Source organism: Anopheles moucheti, chromosome 2 (genome assembly GCF_943734755.1).
Source record: "Anopheles moucheti chromosome 2, idAnoMoucSN_F20_07, whole genome shotgun sequence".
Taxonomy (NCBI): domain Eukaryota; kingdom Metazoa; phylum Arthropoda; class Insecta; order Diptera; family Culicidae; genus Anopheles; species Anopheles moucheti.
In genome coordinates, this window is record NC_069140.1 from 35,455,896 (window position 1) to 35,476,894 (window position 20,999).

The 20,999-nt window shown below is 45.6% G+C and overlaps 4 protein-coding genes across 4 annotated transcripts; all 4 read left to right on the top strand.

The window, feature by feature from the left end:
* The first annotated feature begins 137 nt into the window (after positions 1–137).
* On the top strand, positions 138–1,484 carry LOC128297158 (uncharacterized). Its single transcript, XM_053032738.1, has one exon. It carries the CDS (start codon positions 172–174, stop codon positions 1,339–1,341), a length of 1,170 nt encoding a protein of 389 aa, XP_052888698.1. The 5' UTR covers positions 138–171; the 3' UTR covers positions 1,342–1,484.
* Positions 1,485–10,610: 9,126 nt separating this feature from the next.
* Positions 10,611–12,732, top strand: LOC128299804 (serine protease inhibitor A3K). Its single transcript, XM_053035888.1, has 6 exons — positions 10,611–10,704; positions 10,778–11,451; positions 11,534–11,704; positions 11,770–11,904; positions 11,973–12,158; positions 12,232–12,732. The coding sequence occupies exons 1-6, from the start codon at positions 10,626–10,628 to the stop codon at positions 12,514–12,516; spliced, it is 1,530 nt and encodes a 509-aa protein (XP_052891848.1). The 5' UTR covers positions 10,611–10,625; the 3' UTR covers positions 12,517–12,732.
* Positions 12,733–14,093: 1,361 nt separating this feature from the next.
* LOC128299803 (uncharacterized) lies at positions 14,094–16,528 on the top strand. Its single transcript, XM_053035886.1, has 4 exons — positions 14,094–14,409; positions 14,828–15,129; positions 15,202–15,586; positions 15,666–16,528. The coding sequence occupies exons 1-4, from the start codon at positions 14,340–14,342 to the stop codon at positions 16,385–16,387; spliced, it is 1,479 nt and encodes a 492-aa protein (XP_052891846.1). The 5' UTR covers positions 14,094–14,339; the 3' UTR covers positions 16,388–16,528.
* A 939-nt stretch (positions 16,529–17,467) lies between these two features.
* LOC128309921 (leukocyte elastase inhibitor-like) lies at positions 17,468–19,880 on the top strand. The gene is made up of 4 exons (XM_053046431.1): positions 17,468–17,617; positions 18,100–18,879; positions 18,946–19,367; positions 19,447–19,880. The coding sequence occupies exons 1-4, from the start codon at positions 17,593–17,595 to the stop codon at positions 19,735–19,737; spliced, it is 1,518 nt and encodes a 505-aa protein (XP_052902391.1). The 5' UTR covers positions 17,468–17,592; the 3' UTR covers positions 19,738–19,880.
* The last annotated feature ends 1,119 nt before the right edge of the window (positions 19,881–20,999 follow it).

Genomic DNA, 20,999 nt, shown 5'->3' on the forward strand with positions numbered 1-20,999 from the left:
TTAGTGATGGGTCGACAAACACTTTGACGAATCGAACATCTGAGCTAATATTTCTTCGCATGGCAATACACATTCGCAACCAACAAACGGTATAAAATCTTTCGATCCATCCATACTTTTACCATTTTCCACAACAAAAGAACAAAACCAAGCTGGCCGGTTCCGTTACTGATGTGTCGCTCCGTAAGTGTGTTGTTTTTCCTGCTCCTGTGCGTGTTCGCCCAATTGGAGCAAGCAGTGTGTGCGGATGATCCGAACGCTGCAAAAAAGGTCTGTGGATTGCCACTGATCCAGATGCAGGGCACCATCAAAGGGTGGATAGCAGCGTTCGAGAAATGTCCCCTCAACAAAGCGTGCGAAATCAAAGATCACAAAACACAGTACGAGCAGATACGTTTGCGATGTACGATAGCATTAAAATCCAAACCGGAAGCAGAGGTGACATCTGGTGCTTCTCGGGTAAAGGAGTTGCTGCCCAAAATCGAAACGGCCATGAATGATCTGAAAGCCATGTTCGAACCAACCAAGGCAGATCTTGCAAAGTTGGACAAGCTGTTCGATCAGCAGGTGCGCGCCGCATGGCAGGAAGTGGCTGCTTTGCAGTCGGAAGTTTTCCGCAGTACCCTCGCGTCGGGCCGCACCGAACGGGCCGTACTGTACAGCTTCCTGGAAATGGGCAGCAATCCACAGCTGGACGGTCGCTTCCAGCCGTCCAACGTGCAAGAATTACTCAAGTACGCTTGGGCACTGCCTATGAAAACTTTGCAGCGAACTGTGTACAGCTCGATCGAGAAACTGGTGCACGCGTCTAACGACCCTCTGCTCCAAACGCTCTACACGGTCGATGTGAGCAATGTGGATAACGACGCCGTGCTGGGAAGTCAAGAGAATCTGCTCAATGACCATGTACAGCAGCTAAGAAACAGTCTGGCCACAAATTCCTTCGATACGCTCGTTTCGATCGCAAGACGTTTCCCGGAGCGGTTCGCCTACATGAATGAGCGGTTGTTCAAGCTGCCGGACGGAACCAAACCCCAAGCGGACACACTGCCCAGCGTGGTCAACTTTGTCGGACAGCTTCCCACTGCCGAGCAGCGGTTCAAAGCGGTTGGTGCGCTGCTGCAGTCACTTACGGTCGAAAACGGTACGCTCGTCGCGGACGCCGAGTACGTGTATCCGCTCGCGAAACTTGCCTACGCTATGCAACCCCTTGTGGACACCGCCAAAAACTCCTCGGACGCGGCTAACCTGCGGGACAGATTTAACACCCCCGTCAGTGGAAATTCCGTGCAGTACTACACGCAGCTACTTCCCCACCCGTCCGCTACGGTAGCCGCCTAGTCCTAGTCGTTCAATAAAGCTACTTCCAACTACGGGGTTCCGTTTCATCGCATTCACCGCAAGCACCGCGATCACCAATCATCTCGTCATGTGTCCCACCCTAAAGGGAGTCTTCCAAGAACGGGTAGCATTAAGGGCAACCCCACCGTATTCTCGTTCACCTGGCGTGTGCATGCTCAACCCGAGTTCGATTGCATGTGAGATATAATACGGCGACGGTGGGTTCGGGAGCGTCAGTGTCGTTTGAGGTCGGGCGTAGAATGCCGACCAGATCCAGGTTGCTCCGGGATCCGCAATTATAACTGTACTCCTGCCCCGTCCATTATTATTTGTCCATCCGAATCGACCGACGGTACGGCTTCGCGTATGGGTTACACACGGTCCCCCGCCCGCATTCTTTCGCTCGCGATCCTCGCAAACCGACCAGAATCTACAAAGATCATCTCGCGATGATCAGCGCGGTGGCGATCATTGGGGGGTCTCATTCTCGGCTGAACATATCGGTGGTTTTATTTTATTGTGCATACCCGTTTTCCTTCTTTTTTGTTTTTGTGGTTCGTTGGATCCCAAGTGTGTCCACTTCAATGTTCCGTTCGCGCAGAACCTGTTTGCATGGTTGTGACCGTGCGATCTCCAGCAGGGCTGCAAGGAATACTGTTGGATGCTGGGACCGAGACCGGGAAGAGCTCGAGAGAAAAACGCAACTCGAATCCCACTCCACCTTTGCCCACCCCCAACAGACGGGGTGGTGGTGCACAATGTGAACACATTCATCTTTTCCCTTGCGCCACCGAAGTTGACCACCCAAAGCAGGTCAATAGCCCACCGATCGGGATTGGGAAGGAAGTAAACGGCCCTGATGATCTCCGGCGACGCGACCAGGAGAGCACGATCGGCAATAAAAACACCGATGGGGAGCAACTCGCGCGAATGGTTTATCCCAAGCTGATTACTCCGTTAAATGGTTTGTCCCTTGTCCTCCAAGGAACGGCGAACAGGATGAAGAGGGGGGGAGAGACAGCAATGCAATTCACAAACCGCGAACGCGAACTGGCAAACCCGGGCAACGGATGTGCTAATTTGTCAATTCACGAGCACCCGACCCGGGTCCCGGGACAGTGGGTCCGGTTCTGGTCAACCCGGTTTCTTTCGGATTGTGTCTCTTTTGCTTTTAATATAAATTCCCATTTTGTTGTTCGTCGACCGTGTTTCGTTTGGGCACTAATTAACGAAAGTAACGGTGCATAACCGAACGGTCTTTTCCTGGATCGTTCTTCGAATCCGGGCACACTATAATTCGCTTGCTGCGTTGTTTTGCCATTATGAAGACACGATCGTTGCGCTTCCACTGGCGATGGGGTCGGTCAGTGTATCGTCAAGCTTTATCTACGCTGGTGTTTATAGTTTGGGTTATCGTGTGTGTGTGTGTGCTGTTTCCACCGGTGGTTGGGCAGGCCGATAAAAAAATTAACCCACCAACAATAGAGCCCAAATAGAATGCCAAATTATGCCGCTGCAAAAGAGATCCGCCCGCTTTATCTCTGATCATTCAAATTATCGAGATATTTTGACTAACTGGCATGATTTATATGCGGATGAATATAAAACAGCACAGCGGAAACTTCACTGACATTACCTGACATCCCGTGACTCCTCTTTCCCGGATGTAGTTTGGACAAACCCTCTCATTTATCGCCAAACGGTCCGGATGTATGAAGATCGACCTCGGCTATCACTAGACCATTAGACGTGGCTTAAAATAGGACTTCCGAAGAATTATTTCATCCGACACACTCTTACTACCACCGTCAATCAACCTTCAATGGACCTGTGATTAGGAAAGCTGGAAACGTTTAACATTTGAAAGACTTTAAAGCGGAGTGACTTTAACCATAATTAGAAACTCTTTGTCATTAATCAGCTTCAATCACGCTCAACAAATTCTTCAGGGTTTAAACCCCATCCAAACCCGTTTAACGTTCGAAGACGTTCATTTGGATGTGCATATTTGGAGCGGAATATTTTAACGCATCAGCACGGCTCCAAAATGCATCCTTCAACGCAGAAGGTCTAACACACGTCTCATTAAATTGATAGTTTTGAGCGAAAGGAAAAACGCCTTTCTGTTCAATAGCAGTAGCACGACCGATGTACCGGTGACAACAACAAAAACCGGCCTACGGAAGGAAGCTAGCGTTCGGTGAGCTGTAATTGGCCGCTTCTAACTGAGCATGCGTGCGTTGATTTAATATTGGGTCATGGTCGTCGAAAGGCACACTGTACCGCAACGGTACTCGGTACGCCACACCACCGGCGGGGCAGGAAGGTGCCACAAGATTGCTCGACGTACCGGAACCCGGCAACGCAAGTATTGGGCGAAACGCATCGCAAGAATCAACCACTGATCGCTTCTCAAGAAACAAAACAAGAAAGAAGGAAAACAGAAACGGTAAGCACCGATTAAGGTCAACCTTTTCCGAGGAGATAGGTGAGACGTGGAGTCGACGAAAACATTGGACACACGCACTCGTGGGACTCGCGCGGTGTACGCAAATAAAACGGGTGACGCTCAACCTCAAACCCGGATCGATGAAGTTTGTAAGCGAAACGCGTCAATTTCGCCAAAATGGGCCAACTTCCAAGCTGCGTGGTCGGCAGGTCGTATAATAGTCTAGAACTGCCGTACAAAGAGTGACCGAACGGAAACAGAGCCCAACAAGAAGCAACCGACTGTTGTGGTGGAACTGCTCGTGCGTGGAGAAATTGTTTGGGTAGTTGAGTTGGTTTTTTTATGATTCTAACCTACATTTGTGTGCCATGTCACGTGCCAATATTCTTGAGTTTTTCAGGAACTCCCACACCTTTTGTCTTCATCAACTCCTACGAAGGTTCGAGTTCTTCTTGAGCATCGATAAATGGAACTTCTACGAAGGTGTTCAAAGTGGTATGCTTGATACCGTCGTTTGCTTCCAATGTCGGAGAGATGAAATCATCTTACCATCGGAGCGTAATCGAATTGATTGATCTAATAAAATAAAATCAACGAACAACGGGGGAAAACAACCCAACCACATTGTGGTATGGTGTGTGCTGGTTAGCAAGGACCGTGCCACCTTGCCGGCCACCTGTGGTCTTGTGTTGTTGGCGGCGAAGGAAATGAGACCAACCTCAACACGAGCCTCCGCTGTACGTTGTTAGCAACGTAGCATCAGCTGTTCCGGTGCGGCATGCGGCCACCAGAGAACCATTACGTACCTCTCCGTGCTGGGGAATGTGTGCTAGACCGGTCTTTAATGTTATTTTCCTCACCTCCGGGCAACATCATCGGCAAGGGCTCCACCATTCGTTGAAGCGTGAACAGAACTGCAACCGAACATGTTCCCGCTGGTTGTGTTTCGCATGGTTCGTAACATGGAGGTCGGTGATGTTGCATCCAATGGAGCTAATCGGGACAGTAAAAACGGCACGATGGGGCATGTGTTTCCTGGCCAGCGTTCTCGATGCAGTGTATATGACCCATTATTACGGGATGGCGAGAAAACAACCCGTAACACCCGTAAGGTGTGTAATGGTTTGATGGGTAGTTGATGGTTGTTAGTTTCGATCAGCAGCTTCTGATGGCTGAAATTTCAATGCTAAACCAACTCCAGGCACGGTACGTTTATTTTCGCACATCAGCTTACGAAAATCATGTTATTATGCTGCAAGAAAAACAATACAGTTTATCTTTAACGTTGCTGCCAAACGAACAAACAAACAAAAAATCCCGGTAATACATTCTCTAAGTGAATCATAACAACGGTGAAGGCGGTTTGCTTTCAATTAAGCTTAATGGCTTCATTTTATCGGCGCATTTTAAACAGTTTGCGATTATTGTTGCATCGGCTCAAATCGGCTGTTTGGAAATGATGATTTACTGTAGCCACTTCCCACACCCGATCGCTTTTCCGATTGTTGGTCAATTTATTGTTTGCTCTTACTCTGGAGAAATGTGTTGTAATTTGATCACCGCTTCCATAAGGCAAAAAAAACGCCCTACCCAACGGTACCACTTTGGCAAAGGCATGGGAAAGCGAGCCACCCGCCAGTAGGGATGGCCAGTATGCGTGCGAAATCCGTTACTGTAAATCAAACCTAATGGTCGTATTATAAACTGTGATTTTTTTTCCTCCTCAAATAGCCCTCAATAGTAAAAAAACGCCGCATTAAATCATCGTTTCATCACACTTTCGCTCTTATTTGGAGCAATTTTTGCAACAAACCCCACGGTTTGTTTTTTTTTCATACTTCTGTTCCTTTCTTGTTTGAAATGGTGAAAAACGGCAATGTGGAAAATAAGTAAACGATCGGATGGATGATGGAAAACGAGAGCGTCAAAATGTGAGATGAGTTAGGTTTGAGTGAGTTTTGTCTACATTGCAGTGCGTTTCAAAAATCGAATTAAAGCGCTTAAGCTTTCGATAAATAGTTGCGGCGATGTGATGGAAAACTTCACCCACGCGGCTGTGTAAACAATGCATTTTTCCCACATAGTTTTGGAGAGCTTCGGTAAACCTTCACAGTGTTGCTTCTTGACCAAACGGTGACCGATCGCACACACCCGACGGTACCGGGTAGCTTAATAAGCTGTTATTAAGCTCTGGATCCGTTTCGTTGATGACCGCCCCGAAGGTTAGACATATTTTAACGCCGTCTCCACTTTCTATGGTGAACGAAACGCATTCTTTCGATTTAATTTCCAACATTGCTCGGAGTGGCGAAAAACACCTTGCTACAGGTACTTTTGCTTGGAATTTTCTCTACTGCGCCTGCGGATGGAAAGCTTTTTGCGAAATCATAAGCCGCTTTGTGGAGGAGTTGAATACGAAACGGTTCCTCACACCGAGAGAGCGTGGAACCACCACTTGAATGGAAGCGGGAAGCTTGGCAACAGCTTCAAGATCTTTGCGATCTCGCGCCATCCTGCACGCCGTGTGGCATTCAACCGTGACACGGAACGCAAATCATCGGCGAACGGTATCGTATCTGCCCCGCAAGCATTTCGGTTTTTGCATCGGTTGCGCACCATGACTGACCATGACTTGGACATGGAAAGATCACAAATGGCAAAAGAGAGATGATCCGTGGCCACCATCGTCTAATGGAGACAGCTTGCAGGTTGAAACCGCATACAACAAAACGAAACCGACCGAACGGATGCAAATGCAGCACCCGTTGAATGATCCGTGGCCAGCAGTTAGCTAATCGCACATTGGCCGTGTGTTTTCGAAACAATTCCTTTATAGACGATCGTTTCACGGTTGGTTGGTACTGCTGGCAGACAAATCATACAGCATGCATGATCGATGTATGTTAATATAATTTTAACGACACATGACACGGCATTGCAAGGAAGATGTATGTGGACAGTGAAAGTTATGCTAATTGAATGGTACTGGTCATTTCTGGGAAGATTCAATTACTCCCATTAATTGTGTCGTGCTTCTTTGTTGCGATTTGTTTCCTTCGCTTGAAACTGATAAAACGTTTTCTCTTACACATAAAACATACTCAAATTAATTCACAGTAATTGTGCCATTGATTTTCATGTCCGAAGACATTAATTCTTCGCAACAAAAATTCGTAAGTTTAGGGCTGTTCCAGAATCCCAGCATCAATAATATCTTGAAGAACCTTACCAACTTCTTTAAATTTGCCCAATCCGCTTAGGGCATCCTTGGAACTTGATCCTCCTTTGATCTGCATCAGCATATATATCTTAGCAAAGATTACTGTAGATGCAAAATGATGTCTTACTATCGATTCTCAAACTCTCCTCAAGTCCTGTGTTGCAAAGGATTTGTTATGTTTGCAGCAATCTTATGAAATGCTTTTGGGCTATCTCACTTTTATGTCCATTTAAACAGGATAAAAAGATTGTCGAGCAACATTTGGAGCTCATGACATCCTGTCCAATCCAGTTGATATTGTAACTCATAACTTTGGTATAGAATCGACCTCTAATGGCAAGATCTTGAATATTAGGATGCGTGATACTTGCCTAACTGACGTGATCCTACGTGATTAAAACGAATATTAAGACAAGAAGAGATTCTTAACTTTAATATTACTGACAAGTAATTAGAGTAAGTTATTTAGTGTTGTGCATTATAAAACTATAGTGAAGAGTCATTCATATGAGGCTTTAGCAAATAGTCATTCGAAACAGGAATCCACTTTCAAAAGCATCAGAAATCCTGGCAGATCAGTGGCAGATCTTGCTCCTTGGACATCTACTACGGAATGGTTGGGATGGTCATGAATCTCGGAGGATTCCTAAACCCTTGAAATAGATATTCAAATACATTCAGTCTGTTCAAAGATTCATACAGATTCATGATTCATGAGCTGTTCAATGTTTTGTTTTTATTATCAAAAATAGACTTCCAAGCATTCAAGTAAACAGAACTACACACACAGCAATTGCGAATACTACTCCCGGATGCAAATTGCGCAAAACCTTTCACACCATACATAATTCCGTACACGTTCAGTAAGCGACCGTAGTGCTTGAAGATTCCATTTTGCATCCCGCAAAAAAAACCTGTCTCATTACTGCCTGTCCTTCAACTTGCAGGCAAACACGTGCAGAGTGTTTGTGTGATGAACTTCCTTCTACATGCAAGCAGCTTTCACTTACGACCGGGCAAAAACAGTGGCTCCAAAAAAAAAAAATAAACCCCCCAAAAACAAACTTTTTGACAAACTGTCGATCAAGGATGATTGTTGTTTCACTTTCCTACTTTTTGACTTTCAGCTTTTTCCACCAGCATTGGTGTCACAACATCTCTCTGCGTACGATCAATGATACCCAGGTACCCCGGGGCTTCGGTATGAAGCTTCACCTCGATTACGTTTCTCTCCGGGCTATGCAAAAGAAGCATCGAAACAGCAGCAACCTCCCCCACCATAAACAGGGAACAAACAGGAACAATGAACGAGGCGAATGCGAAATTTAAGAGTTTAAGCTCAATCACCGTTAGCTTTCACCGCCGTTCGGCTTATTCTTGGCGATTTGTTTGACCGTGAAGTGAAGCAATGCCACCAACACCGGTCCGGTGGGTTTGTTTGTTTAATTGGACACGGACCATTCGGAGGCGAACGAGCAGGTTAAATATTTGCAGTAGGACAATTTATGGTGTCCGGTGTGCTGCCCTGTGTGTGTTTGACAATCGACATTCGTTTGCCCGAATTTATTAGCTTCCCGGTGCATGGGAACGGATCTTACATGGTTTTATGTTGTGAGTTGAAAGACAATTCTTGCATCTTGCCACCCTCATCCCCGTACACGATTCTTGTCTTGTCTTTATTTTCCCACTCGAATAAAGCGTAGTTTACCAGTAGCAGCACTAGTAGTACTTTCCTTTTTGCATTTTCTAATACCCACAAAACCAAACTACACCTGTTTGCATCGAGATTTCTCATGGTGCGATCGTGCGGCATGGTGGAAAATCTCCCAACCATCGAATGTTGCATTTCATTTAAGTTCGCTTGTCATACGGTTAGTCAATAGCGCCTGCACTTTCTCCGCGGTTAATCGAAATTGAAATCGATCGCATCCGATCAGATCGATCACTGCCCATCGATCGAAAGCTATCAGCAAACGAATTTCATCATGATCAACACCATCGGTGGGTACCATTAACACCTACTTTTCGGGGAGGAAATCGTCCGACAAACGAGAGCACCAGAAGCGTGTATCGATTTCGAACGCAAGGGATCACTCTTTATACGAAATAATTTCCCTTATATTATAAATGATCGTCTTTACCATCTTCACGGTGTGTCAAAGTGATGCTCAGCTGTGGTTGATTTGATCTCGATTTAAACAGCGTTTTATACCCTGCCTCGCTAACCAACGACTTTCACACGATAGCTTACCGTTATCAGCCGCCCGTGTACATGGCACCTTTGAATAAATCACACGTGCGTCATCCACTTTTGGGACCGGGACTTGGGGTGGCTTGCCAAAACGCAATCTAACCGTTAGCTTACAGCACTAGGCTAACCCAGGTGTTACTTTCCCTGCGTCGTTGTTAATTCATCACGACCATTCAATTATCTTTCTAGCGCACCATCAGAACACACCACCTAAATTTGCTTCCCATTCACGGGAAGCGAAGGACAGTCGTCGCCCCGGTGGAAGTCTTCCGTGCGCGGTCTTTGCGTTTTTTGATAGAGCGATTTGAATTAATTTGTTCGCAGCAATAAATGCTGGGAGTGCAGCATCTATTTATGACTTTCCTCTATTTCCGCGTTCAGGAATTGCGTGCTGTGGGACTTTATTTCGATGCATGTATAGCTTTATCGTGCCCGCAATGATGCATTTCGTCTGCCTAAGGTGGAAAAAGTCTCTTTATGTCCAACCAGTTTGGGTGTGGTAATGACTCTTTTTCATTCCCAATTGTTTTTTTTTTGTTTTGCTACCCCGGTTGTATCATTCATATTAAATGGAAACGCTCAAAACACGGTGCCCGGGCACCGGGTTTCCGGACTTTCACCGCACCGGGTATTACCAGGCGTACCCGTGTTACGGATCGAAACGAATGATCCGTTGAATAGTGGATGCCGGCAATGGGTGAGAAAAGAAAACTGTCATCTACACCAGGTAACGGGGTGTGGTGGTGGTGGTGGTGATACAAATCGGTCATAATATGAATGCGATCTGCGAAACACACCCAGCGAAACCGCAGACCCCAAACATGGGACAGAGCACGAGATGATGCTGATTATGATGTGATTTTCCCGCCCCTACGTACGTTGGGAAACTGTCCGACTAGAAGGGGGTGCCGGGTTGGGATCGTGCGTACATAAACAGCCGCAACGTAAAGTGAGCTTTTCTACTTGGGAAAATCGCCAGCTACGTTGAATTCAAAAAGAAAAAAATAACCTGTGCAACCCAGGGTAACGTACCATGCTGGATGGTGCTGAGGAATGCGGAACGCAGTTTCACGTGGGACGAGCTTTGCAATCCTTCATGTTTAATTGATTCTATTTTCCCTTCACTAATACTTTGCTTCGATTGTCTTCTCTTCCCCACCCGTACAGTGATTTTCGTCATCATCGCCGCGGTAACGCCTGCTAGTAACGCATTGCCCAAGCAGCGTTACTCGCGCGATGGCGGTGAACCGCGCAGTTTGGTTGGTGTCTCGACTAACATCATCACGAGCAGCCTGTTGAAGGGAGCGGCCGAAACGTCCGGTAACCATGTGTTCTCGCCGATCGGTTTCTCCTCCATACTGGCGATGATCAGCGAGGGAGCCGAAGGGCAGACACTGAAGGAGCTGTACGATGTCTTCAAGTTCCCCACGGATCGGGATTTAGGTTGGATGAAATGATTGCATCGCTTTCATTTGGCCCCAATAAAATACTTGCTGTTTGTTTGTTTGTCTTCCAGTACGCAAAGCGTTTGACGTGTCGCTGAAACGTTTGAGTGGTCAAAACCCAACAAACGAGCCGCAATTCAAAACCTGGTTCTACATCTACAAAAACAACAGCGTAGTGCAAGCGTACAAGGACGTTCTGGAGCGCAACTACGCCGTGGAGGTGCGTGACATCGAGCGGAATGATTATAACTTTGACGAACCGAAAACGTCCCTCGACCCGCTTGTGCTCGAGGAAGAGATCGTCGAGGAGAGTAACAATCCCAAAGGTGACAACCTAGTTGTGGAGCAGAGCGGCAATAATAGCAACAGCAAGGACATTGTTGATTTCGAAGTGCTAAAGATTAAGTCGGCACTGCCGCTGGAAGACGAACTTCGGACGGATACGGGTATCAACACCAAGTACGACGAGATCGAGGATGAGAACCCTAAGTTTGACAAGAACATCGACGATAAAGAGTACGTCGATCCGACCAAAATCAAGGAAGAGTTGGCCAAAAAGAAGATGGAAGCCATCAATGAAGTTGCGGCTGATGCTGACCTGGATGATGCGAAAATCAAAAAGGCCAGCGAAGATCACCACGATGATGACCAGCCGGAAAAATTAACTCTACCGTTGAAGACGCTGAGCTTGGACGGTGAACAAGAGGTAATGCAGGCGGTGGAAAGTCAGGGCTCGAGGAGAAAGGTAGGAAACGTGTTGCTATAAACGGGTTATTGTTGCTTAGAGTCCATAGGTTAATAAACAAAACTATTTTATCTCCTTTCAGTTCAACGTTAGACGATCGTTCTTAACAGGCGACATAGCCTCAGCTTTGAGTGGAAACTCATTGGTTGGACGAAAGGCTAACATCAAGGCGGATGAAGAACAGGTTAACGAATCAAAGATGCTGCTATTTAATGGTCTGTACTACAGAGGAAGCTGGGCTACGCCATTCCAGGTATTAGGTGAAGCGAAAAACAAAGGACAAAGCATAAATCTAATACAATGTCGTTTCTCTTGCAGCAACTCCGTACGGAGGAAAGCACATTCTTTACCAACACGGATGAAAGGCCTGTCATGATGATGCGATCGCAAGGAACGTTTGGTGTTGGAAAAGACGAACAGTTGGATGCTAAGTTCCTAGAACTGCCGTACAATGTTAGTAGGCTGGATGAGAGTTTTGACCACAGTCAAGTACATAAGTTTAACTTCATTCTTGATTCTAGAATTCCCGCTATTCTCTCCTACTGATGGTGCCAAACAGCAAGGACGGTTTGAAGGATCTCATCAAGAACTTCAACCCCGATACACTCAGTACCGTTCAGAAGTCTTTGGTAAAAATGCCGGTACACATTTGCATTCCAAAGTTCCGCATCGATACGACAAGCCGTGCTGAGAAGCCACTAGCGAAGGTAGGGCATGATTGCATGTCTGTTCTATCGCTTGATTAACCTTGTCTAATTATCAATTGCAATTTAATTGCAGCTTGGGCTCATCACCATGTTTACCTCGAAGGCGGACCTAAGCGGCATTACCACCGAACAGAAGATCCACATCGACGAGCTGGTGCAGCATGTATCGATCCGTGTTGACGAAGGTTCCAGTAGCGAGAACGCACTGTCGGCCACGAATCTCGTCGAGTCGAAAACGCTTGAAGACGATCAGGAACACTTTACCGCCGACAAGCCGTTCCTGTTCTTCGTGCGTGATGTCGTCGACGATATCGTGATCGTTGCTGGCAAGATCACGGACATACCGTACGTCGAGTAGAGGGAACTTCTCCACCGCCGGAATGAAGGCATAGTCCAGCATTCGTAGTTGTTAGTTTCCTAGAATATGGTACTCTACTCCTTTAGTCAGTATAGAACGCGTACAACAATCGTTAAGGACAACTCGTAGCAAATATCTCGCTCGGCTAGCATAAGTTAGAGCTTATATTGAGCTCGATTTATCTGGCAGATGTCCCATCGCAAGGAGCAAGCATTCCATCGAAGACTGTTGTTCTTGTGCCCGGTATGGAATTCCACTGAGACGTTGCTAAACAGCACGAGCAACATCGGTGAAAATGTATTTTTTAAAAATACTATCAGTGGGATATTCATTGCCAAGGTCTGCACACACGTGCAAGGTGATCCCATGCGCGCTGCCATTTAGCTACGAACATACCCACCCCCATTAACGGTTGAGATAGTGTTGAAGCGTACAATTATCCGCACATTTAACGATACCGCTCTCCCTCACCAACCAACATATCTCTTCTATTGGAACCGTTTCCAAAGGTTCCACTAGATGACGATAAACGACGTAGCTGAATGTGAGCGTGAAGATGTGACACCGGTTCCAATAATCGACCCTTAACGAACGCACCACGTCACCAACATGATCGTTTCAAGATATGGTACTTTGAATGTATTTTGAAATCGCACTCAACAGACTTGGGAATGACGGGCGCGCATCGATTCGGACCTGTAGCATGACAATGACAGTCCGCCCATCCAGCGGGAAGGAAGCCAATCAGGAGCGATCGTACGGACCTGGAGTAGGTAGGCCGAAGTTCGATATGTATAGATGCTTAGGTAGAATGACTATTTATGATTATTTAATGTAAACCAGAAATAATTTTATCGGTACCATTTGCTTAATAAAACCGTACATGGTATATGTACATCAGCAAATAAAGACTCCCCTTCGCGGGATTCGTTGAATCACGGGATTTGGGTAGAGAAAGAAACTTTTTAAACACTGAAACTAATATTTCAAGTCCAAATGTCCGCAGATATATCGTTCAAGGAAGATGATCGTACATTTTATAGTTGCTGCAGTACTCTAAAAACAATCTTCTTCTTGTTCTCTGAGAGATAAACATCTTAGAATCACTTGATCGCTACCATCAGCTACAAAGGTATGGTCTCGCACATGTCTTAACAATATTGCACTTGTCTGTGCGTAACTGCATCTCGTACGGTACGCTTGTAGCAATGACACATCTCTATGGCGCATGAACCAAGCAGCCCCTTCCGATAGCTGATAAGCTTTACAGTGATAATGCAGTGTTACCACTATACAGCTATCAGGTACGGCCAAATCTCTCTCTAGGTGGATTTACCCACCAGTTCAGTGGGCTATCGTCGTTTCTGAATAATACAATAAAACAAAACAAAAAAACCCCGCAGCATAACAGGTTTGCTGGATCGATCCATAGTACACCAAGCCAATGCCGGGTGACCTAGCGCAGTCAGTTTGTTGTCCGTCAGTCACCATTCAACCAGCGACCGAGGCAGATTCACAATCGGCGGCGATCACCCCAGCACTGTTTAGCACAGCCGCGCTCAGCAGCAACAAGATCGAGCGGTGCGGTAATCCGAAACGCACTACACAGAGTGGGACGTTTGAGTTGTTTAGCAACGGAAAACCCCTGTGGCAAAACCTGTTCGTACGCGACGATCGCGTCGTCATTACGGGGAGTGTGTTTGTGTGTGGTAGTTCGTAGTGCGACCGTGTACAACACCCCTCAGTAATACCTAGGCCAAGGGTTGCATACGGAAAGCAGCCAAGCCAAAATCGACGTACCCATTTCCGGTGCAAAATTCACGATGGATTTACTGCCTTCAAAATTTGCGCACCGGACAGGCAACCTGATCTGCTGCTTTTTGTTTTTCTGTGGTAAGTATTGTAAATTCGCCATTCCACCAGGTGGTTCCCGTACGGGATCGTGATCGGAACTGAAGATGCTAATGAAACGTTCACACCAAGCCAAGGCGCTTGAAAACCTCGCGTTCCTAACCTCAAGGTGATTTTGAAGGCGATTTGCCGTTTTGCACGTCCCCGCGGCCCAAACGCTCGGACATCAGAGATGAGTATGCTCAATCACGCGGTGTGGTGTTGGTGGATTCTTGTGACACGTCGCGATGTATACACCGGCATGTGGGAAGACTGGTTTGGCTAACAGGTTTTAACGTCTTCGTGCGATGACACTAAATTGAGAGCGATTCCAAAATTTGTTTATCATTACTGTTGCGTAAATGATTATTTTGCATCAACTGTACTAATTTTGATTTGTGTATTACCTCTTTTCTTCTAGCTTCTTTCACCCAGGCACAACAAATACAAAGTGTAGCTCAGAATCCAAACTACTCCTCGTATCCACAATATTACCCTCAAGTTCAAAATATACCCCGTTCAAATGTACCAGAGTTGCGTACCAAGGATACACTACAACAGCAACAACTACAACAGCAACCACTGCAACGCCAACAACTACAACAAAGGCATGATCCGCCTATATCATTCCCAACGGAATATAATGTTAACAGCTATAAGGAATTGGTTCAACCGCTGCCATCGCCATCCGGAGCGATGCAGTTCGCGTGGCGCATGCTGCAGGTACTCATAAGCGCTAGATGTCAAACTGTTTAAATTTAGGTCACTAACCATTGGTCATTTTTATCCTCGTAGACCATGATATTACCCCAGCAAGTGAACGCTCTCATGTGTCCGATCCTGCCGCAGACACTGCTAGCGAGCCTGGACGATGCCGCGGACGATGGTGCCAAGACTGAACTACGCTCCTCATTGCTCGCCTCCTCAAAAGAGCTGGGAAAACTGGTACGCAACCAGATTAGTGACACCCAACAGTCGGGAGTGAACAAACTCGATCAAGCCATGGCCATCTTTCTCGGAACCGGCACAAAAATCAGCCAAACCATCCAAGAGAACGCGCTGAAAGATGGGGTAGAATTCCTGCGCGTCAACTTCCAGAACCGGAATGATGCTGCTGCTACAGCCAACAACTGGGTTAGCCAAAAATCTCGTGGCAACATACGGGAAATAGTTGCACCCAGTAAGTTTTTACAACGAGAGCTTGTTTGTTCGCATGGGTCTCTTTACAGTTATTGATTACGTTTCCGGTCTACTTCTAGATGCCCTGGATGCCTCTACCCGACTGCTGTTGGCGAGCGTTATATATTTCAAGGGCAAATGGAAGCACCAGTTCACTAAAACGGAACCGGGGTTGTTCGAGACAGCGCCCAGTTATGACAAATCGAGCGCCCCAACCGGTCGCCAGGTGCCGATGATGTACATGTTTAACAAGCTCCGGTACGGCGATATTGACTTCCAGGATGGGAATGGTATGCGCTGGGTGGAGTTACCGTACGAAGGGTCCGCCGGACTGTCGATGATTCTGATGCTGCCAAAGGTGCGCCACCAGCTGCAGCGATCGGCCGACCAGCTGAAGGTTACGCATATGGCCGACATTATTTCGGGCTTGAAGCAGATGCGTAGCGCCTACAAGATGCATCTGCACGTGCCAAAGTTCAATCTGTACAGCTCACTGTCACTGGTGCAGGCACTAAAGAACCTGGGCCTGAAGTCAATCTTTGACCGTCCGTCTGCGCTCAGCGGCCTTGCCGACGAACCGCTGGTGGTTCGTGATGTTTCCCAGCGGACGTTCATCGCTATCGACGAGCAGGGAACCACAGCCACTTCGGCAGCTGCACTGTCGTTCGTAGCACTCAGTGCAGCGCCGCCACCTCCGATCATTAACTTTACCGTAAACGAACCCTTCCTTTTGATGATCGTCGACAAAACGAATGAGTATCCCTTGTTCGTGGGAAAGATAGTAAACCCAGAATCGAACTAAGTTCGGGATGTTTTATCCCATTCCGTACGTAACACGAACGTACTTACCTCTTGTAATGTTAAGTTTTTGCTATAAAGTACACTATGATTGAATCAAATAAAATGTTATAGCAGAAATATCTGTCTTCCATCTTGAATTCTGTATGGCGTATGTCGAATCCTGGTGCAATATTGTTTATACTTCAATCTTACCCAGGCGACTTTCTACTTTGCTCTGAAAGCAGCTATTTACAGGGAAAAAACATTAGCAAAATGTAAAGACTAATATTTTATATTGAAAAGGAAGACATTTTTTTACTATTTTACTTAAACTTTGTCCGAAAAAAATTTGCCCAAAATCTCCGAATATAGATTATGGAGGAACCGTGTACCTTGGTGGCTGCCTATATACGAATGAATTTACTAGACTGTGACTGTAGATTGAGGCCGTAAAACAGTAACATGGAACTAAGCATTCAATATATAAACAGCTTCCAATGTTATTTGTCTTACGACAAGCTGATGTGTGATGAACAGATTCCTTCATTTTAATACTGAAATAGCCAATTGGGCCTTCGGGTCTGTTATGCTGCGTGAACCAGTGAATGTTAGAAACGGTCAAGTCTATAATGGTTCTAATAACTGAAGAAGAGACCTTCCATCAATATTATCTCTAAGGATTTATAATTATACCTTACTTAACATTTTGGAGGGGTCACTATTTGCCAGGAATGAAATGGATTTATGGTCATTATACTTTCAAATGGTTACATTTAAAAGTTGGGAAATATATTGCAATAACTATCAAAGTATACCGTCTACCAGCAATCTACCGGCAAGAAATATCTGGCACAGTGCTGTTCTTAACCTCTACTGGGTCGGATGATTAAAAAAAAACGATTTAATCCAATCGCCGGATGATCAGCATGGAAGAGGTTTGAAGATCTCTTACACACATTGTTGCTCCGATAGTGTGCGTGAGCATGGTGTAGCGGTTTCCCCGCTGGAAGAACAAAACAACTGCGTGAGAGCATGCTCATCGGACCGGTTATCAGAGCCGCTGCATCACGCTCCGGGAACCAGTCCCACGGCTGCCTTTCTACTACGAGGTCGCAATCGTTGTGTGAAGCTGCTTGTAGTGAGAATATCTCACAGCATCTCCGTACGTTAGTGCGTTGTCGCGTTTATTGCCCGTATCGGTTGACCTGTGCTGTGCCTGGGTCTGAAATGATTTGGATATTGTTAGCTGTGGGTAAGAAAAACTACATCCAAACCGTTGTGCTCATAGAGGATTTGCAATACCGAATGTTGTCCTGTACCGCAAAGGTTGAAAAGCTTATCAGCAGTACGGGTTGACCTGTCATGGTCTTCGTTTTGATTTGCTTGCCTTCGTCGTTAGCATACTGGTCTCGCTTGATTTCCCGAGCGTCCACCGATACTCTATCAATTCTTCGCAGCCGTGTGGGTAAAACCCGCACGTACCGAAAGCATCTGGGAATTCCCCACACTGGACTAGCTCGATGTCTGGTGTGTTTACTTTACCATTTAAAAAAAACCGGAATTAAGATCAACATTAGATTATGCTTCGCTGGTACAATATCAGTATGCGTTGTTCTTTCCAGAAGTAAGACATTCACCGGTTTGGCTCGTTTGTGAATAACTTACTAAAAAGTGTTGAAGAATGTTTGTTGCAAAAATCATTATTTACTATTTTTTAAACATTTTTTTTTTCAGCTGTCGCCACCCACGTATCTTGCCAAAACTATGAATACAGCGGCACTATTACTGTGAAAAAGGATGAATTCTGTAATTTGAATAACATTCGCAAGAGGGATTGTGAAGGGAAATTTCAAATGTTCCTCAATACCCGTCCAGACATGGAACAATGTGCCACGAATCCTCCAATCTATTCAAATCGCTGCAACTCGTTGGTATATGAAAAAACGACCCAACTGGCACCATGTACCGGTAACCGCTGCAATGACTTTGGCACACGTTATTCCGAAGTTATGCCTGTGCCAGACCGGCAAACTGCTGTCAACAATGAAGAGCTTGAGCTACCGGGGTCCTCAGTTCCGTACGACGCAAGAGTGATGGATTTTTCGGTGAAACTTTTCCAGAAAGCTTTCCCAGCTGACGATACGAGCAACTATATTATTAGTCCGATCATGGTACAAACGCTGCTGTCTTATTTGAATGATGGAGCTTCCAACGCAACGCGATTGGAAATGGAATCGGTGCTGCAGCTAAACATGAACGATCTGCGTGAAATTGATCGGGCACTGAAACCTCACACCGAGCAGGGGTACATATCGAAGAACAAGCTCGACACAGCCTCGCAGATTTTCAAATCAACTACGATCGACCTACTGCCCGCATTCCGGCAGTCGCTGAAACGCAACCAGGTCCCCCTGGAAGAGATGGACTTCAGCAATCGAAAGTTAGCTGCCGAAAGCATCAACAATTGGGCGAAAGAGAAAACTCGCCAACGTATTCTCGAGGTGATCGACGAAAGTACGTAGCACAGGGTGCTTCTTTTGTTTGACTTTTGCGTAATCGTGTATGTTTTCCAACACATAGATTCGATCGATCCCGACACGAAGCTGCTGTTGATGAATGCCCTTTATTTCAACGGGACGTGGATGTACAAGTTCAACAAAACCGAACGTGGTTCGTTCGAGCTGAATGGACTACCACCAAAACGCACGTCCGTATCAATGATGTTCCTCACGAAGGATCTGCGCAACGGAAACACCAGAACCGACAATTCCGGCAACGGTATGTATTGGATCGAGCTGCCGTACGATGGCGATCGGATGTCGATGATCCTTTTCCTGCCCAATGAACGTTTCCAACTCGATCGAGAGTTACGCAAATTCACGGGCGCACAGTTGCAAAATATTTTGTACGAGATTGAACAAGACGAACCTAGCAAGGTGCGGGTTCAGCTGCCTGAGTTCAAGGCCGAAAGTACGGTCTCACTGGTGGAACCACTCAAGAAGGTCAGTGTGCGCGGTGAGATGAAGCAGCTCGGTCGTAACACTTAACTTTACTACTTTGTTTCTCCATTTCATTCCACAGCTGGGCATTGTGAGCATGTTTGGCGATCGCAAACCATTTGATCGGCTATCGGACGATGATGTGAAAATATCGGACGTCAAGCAGAAGTCCTTTTTGACCGTTAACCCGCACGGTACTGTAGCGACTAGCGTTACCACCTTAACTGTTATTCCGCTTAGCATTACACACGTGCTCGACTTCAAAGCGGATCAACCGTTCGCACTGATTATCATGGACAAGGTGAAGAAATTGCCATTGTTTTTCGCTAAAATTAGCCAACCTTTGAAGGTGAAGTCAAAGAAACACCACTAACTGTTCTTGCATTTCCGGGCTGTTTATGAACGTGTGGCTAACAAACAAATGCTTAGTAAGACGTATAAGACTCCCCTGCTGTGAATGCTACACAGAAAGACACTATTTTTTATATAATTGTTTAAACAAATAAACCTTCAATTCACTCCATCAAGCGTACAAACATTTGCTTTACATTTCCGATCGCATATTATTACATGTGTCTATCAGCAATTAGTAACTACACACAATTTAATGCTGTTGTGTGCTATGTGCCATATATTTAGTTTTAAAGTCGATTAAAAGAGACTTTTTGCTGTAATATAATTTCTCCAATTATAGCTCATCCAAGTGAGTGGAAACACTCAGGATCACTCATACAGGATTCTCATTTATGACATTTGGATACTCCCGTTCCCAGCACAACAAACCCACGATAAAACCAAACTTATTCGATCGTGCTTGCTGTTTGCTAAATCTTTTTGTAATTTTTGTGCTGTTTATCGAACCCTTATTGTTGCGGTATGTAGTGAGTACTAGTGTATGGTGTAACGATAAACTAAGGTCAACAAAGTTAATGCGATCTTGTAAGTGAACCATTTACCATGTTTCTGTTCGTTCGTAGCTGTGTTAACGTTCTCCCACATATGTCTTAAAATACTCCAGGCTTTTTTAAGTCACCGCCGTACAAGTCCTGATATTCTGTAACTGATTCGAATGCTTCAAAAGGCATTTAGAATATTCAATCAAGCATAAAAAGGCCCAATAGTGAAATGAAAAGCAACCGTATCTTGTTTTTGCGTGTTGAACTTAGCCGTGGCACTTTCTCGACATGTAAATAGCCACTTTTCGCATATAATTTAAATGGTTCTTCGCCCGTACTTAAAAAACCATTTGCTTTACTGCTGAAAAAAACATTCGCCCAATCGTCCCTAACAGGAGTAAACCTTTCCGTAAAGGTGAAGTTGTTTACCTTTTTTTGTTAGCAAATTGTAAATATTCCACTCACTATTCTGCCATACACATGCCAAGCAATCGGTGCAAAGCAGGACAGTGTGTGTTAGTGGTGCCTTTGTAAATCGAAAGTGTCACAAAAAGACATTTCGTTTGACAAAAAGAAAAAGCCACCCGGAATGAAACGGAGTGAAAGGATTCTCGATTACTTGTAACAATTCTAAACACACAAATGATTTGCTTAGGAAATGGTTCCATCAATAACAGTAGTTAAATTGGCTCTATTAGCTAAACGCTTCAGCGTAAAGGGCAGTAGATTTGATTAAATG

What these genes read in the sequence shown, in the direction of transcription:
- LOC128297158 (XM_053032738.1), top strand. Translation starts at nt 172, where the DNA reads ATGTGTCGCTCCGTAAGTGTGTTGTTTTTCCTGCTCCTGTGCGTGTTC.
- LOC128299804 (XM_053035888.1), top strand. Translation starts at nt 10,626, where the DNA reads ATGATCAGCGAGGGAGCCGAAGGGCAGACACTGAAGGAGCTGTACGAT. An exon ending in CCCCACGGATCGGGATTTAG is followed by an intron (nt 10,705 to 10,777) that starts GTTGGATGAAAT and finishes TTTGTCTTCCAG; the next exon opens with TACGCAAAGCGTTTGACGTG. An exon ending in TCCTAGAACTGCCGTACAAT is followed by an intron (nt 11,905 to 11,972) that starts GTTAGTAGGCTG and finishes TCTTGATTCTAG; the next exon opens with AATTCCCGCTATTCTCTCCT.
- LOC128299803 (XM_053035886.1), top strand. Translation starts at nt 14,340, where the DNA reads ATGGATTTACTGCCTTCAAAATTTGCGCACCGGACAGGCAACCTGATC. An exon ending in CTGCTTTTTGTTTTTCTGTG is followed by an intron (nt 14,410 to 14,827) that starts GTAAGTATTGTA and finishes CTTTTCTTCTAG; the next exon opens with CTTCTTTCACCCAGGCACAA. An exon ending in ACGGGAAATAGTTGCACCCA is followed by an intron (nt 15,587 to 15,665) that starts GTAAGTTTTTAC and finishes GTCTACTTCTAG; the next exon opens with ATGCCCTGGATGCCTCTACC.
- LOC128309921 (XM_053046431.1), top strand. Translation starts at nt 17,593, where the DNA reads ATGATTTGGATATTGTTAGCTGTGG. An exon ending in TTGGATATTGTTAGCTGTGG is followed by an intron (nt 17,618 to 18,099) that starts GTAAGAAAAACT and finishes TTTTTTTTTCAG; the next exon opens with CTGTCGCCACCCACGTATCT. An exon ending in TGGTGGAACCACTCAAGAAG is followed by an intron (nt 19,368 to 19,446) that starts GTCAGTGTGCGC and finishes TTCATTCCACAG; the next exon opens with CTGGGCATTGTGAGCATGTT.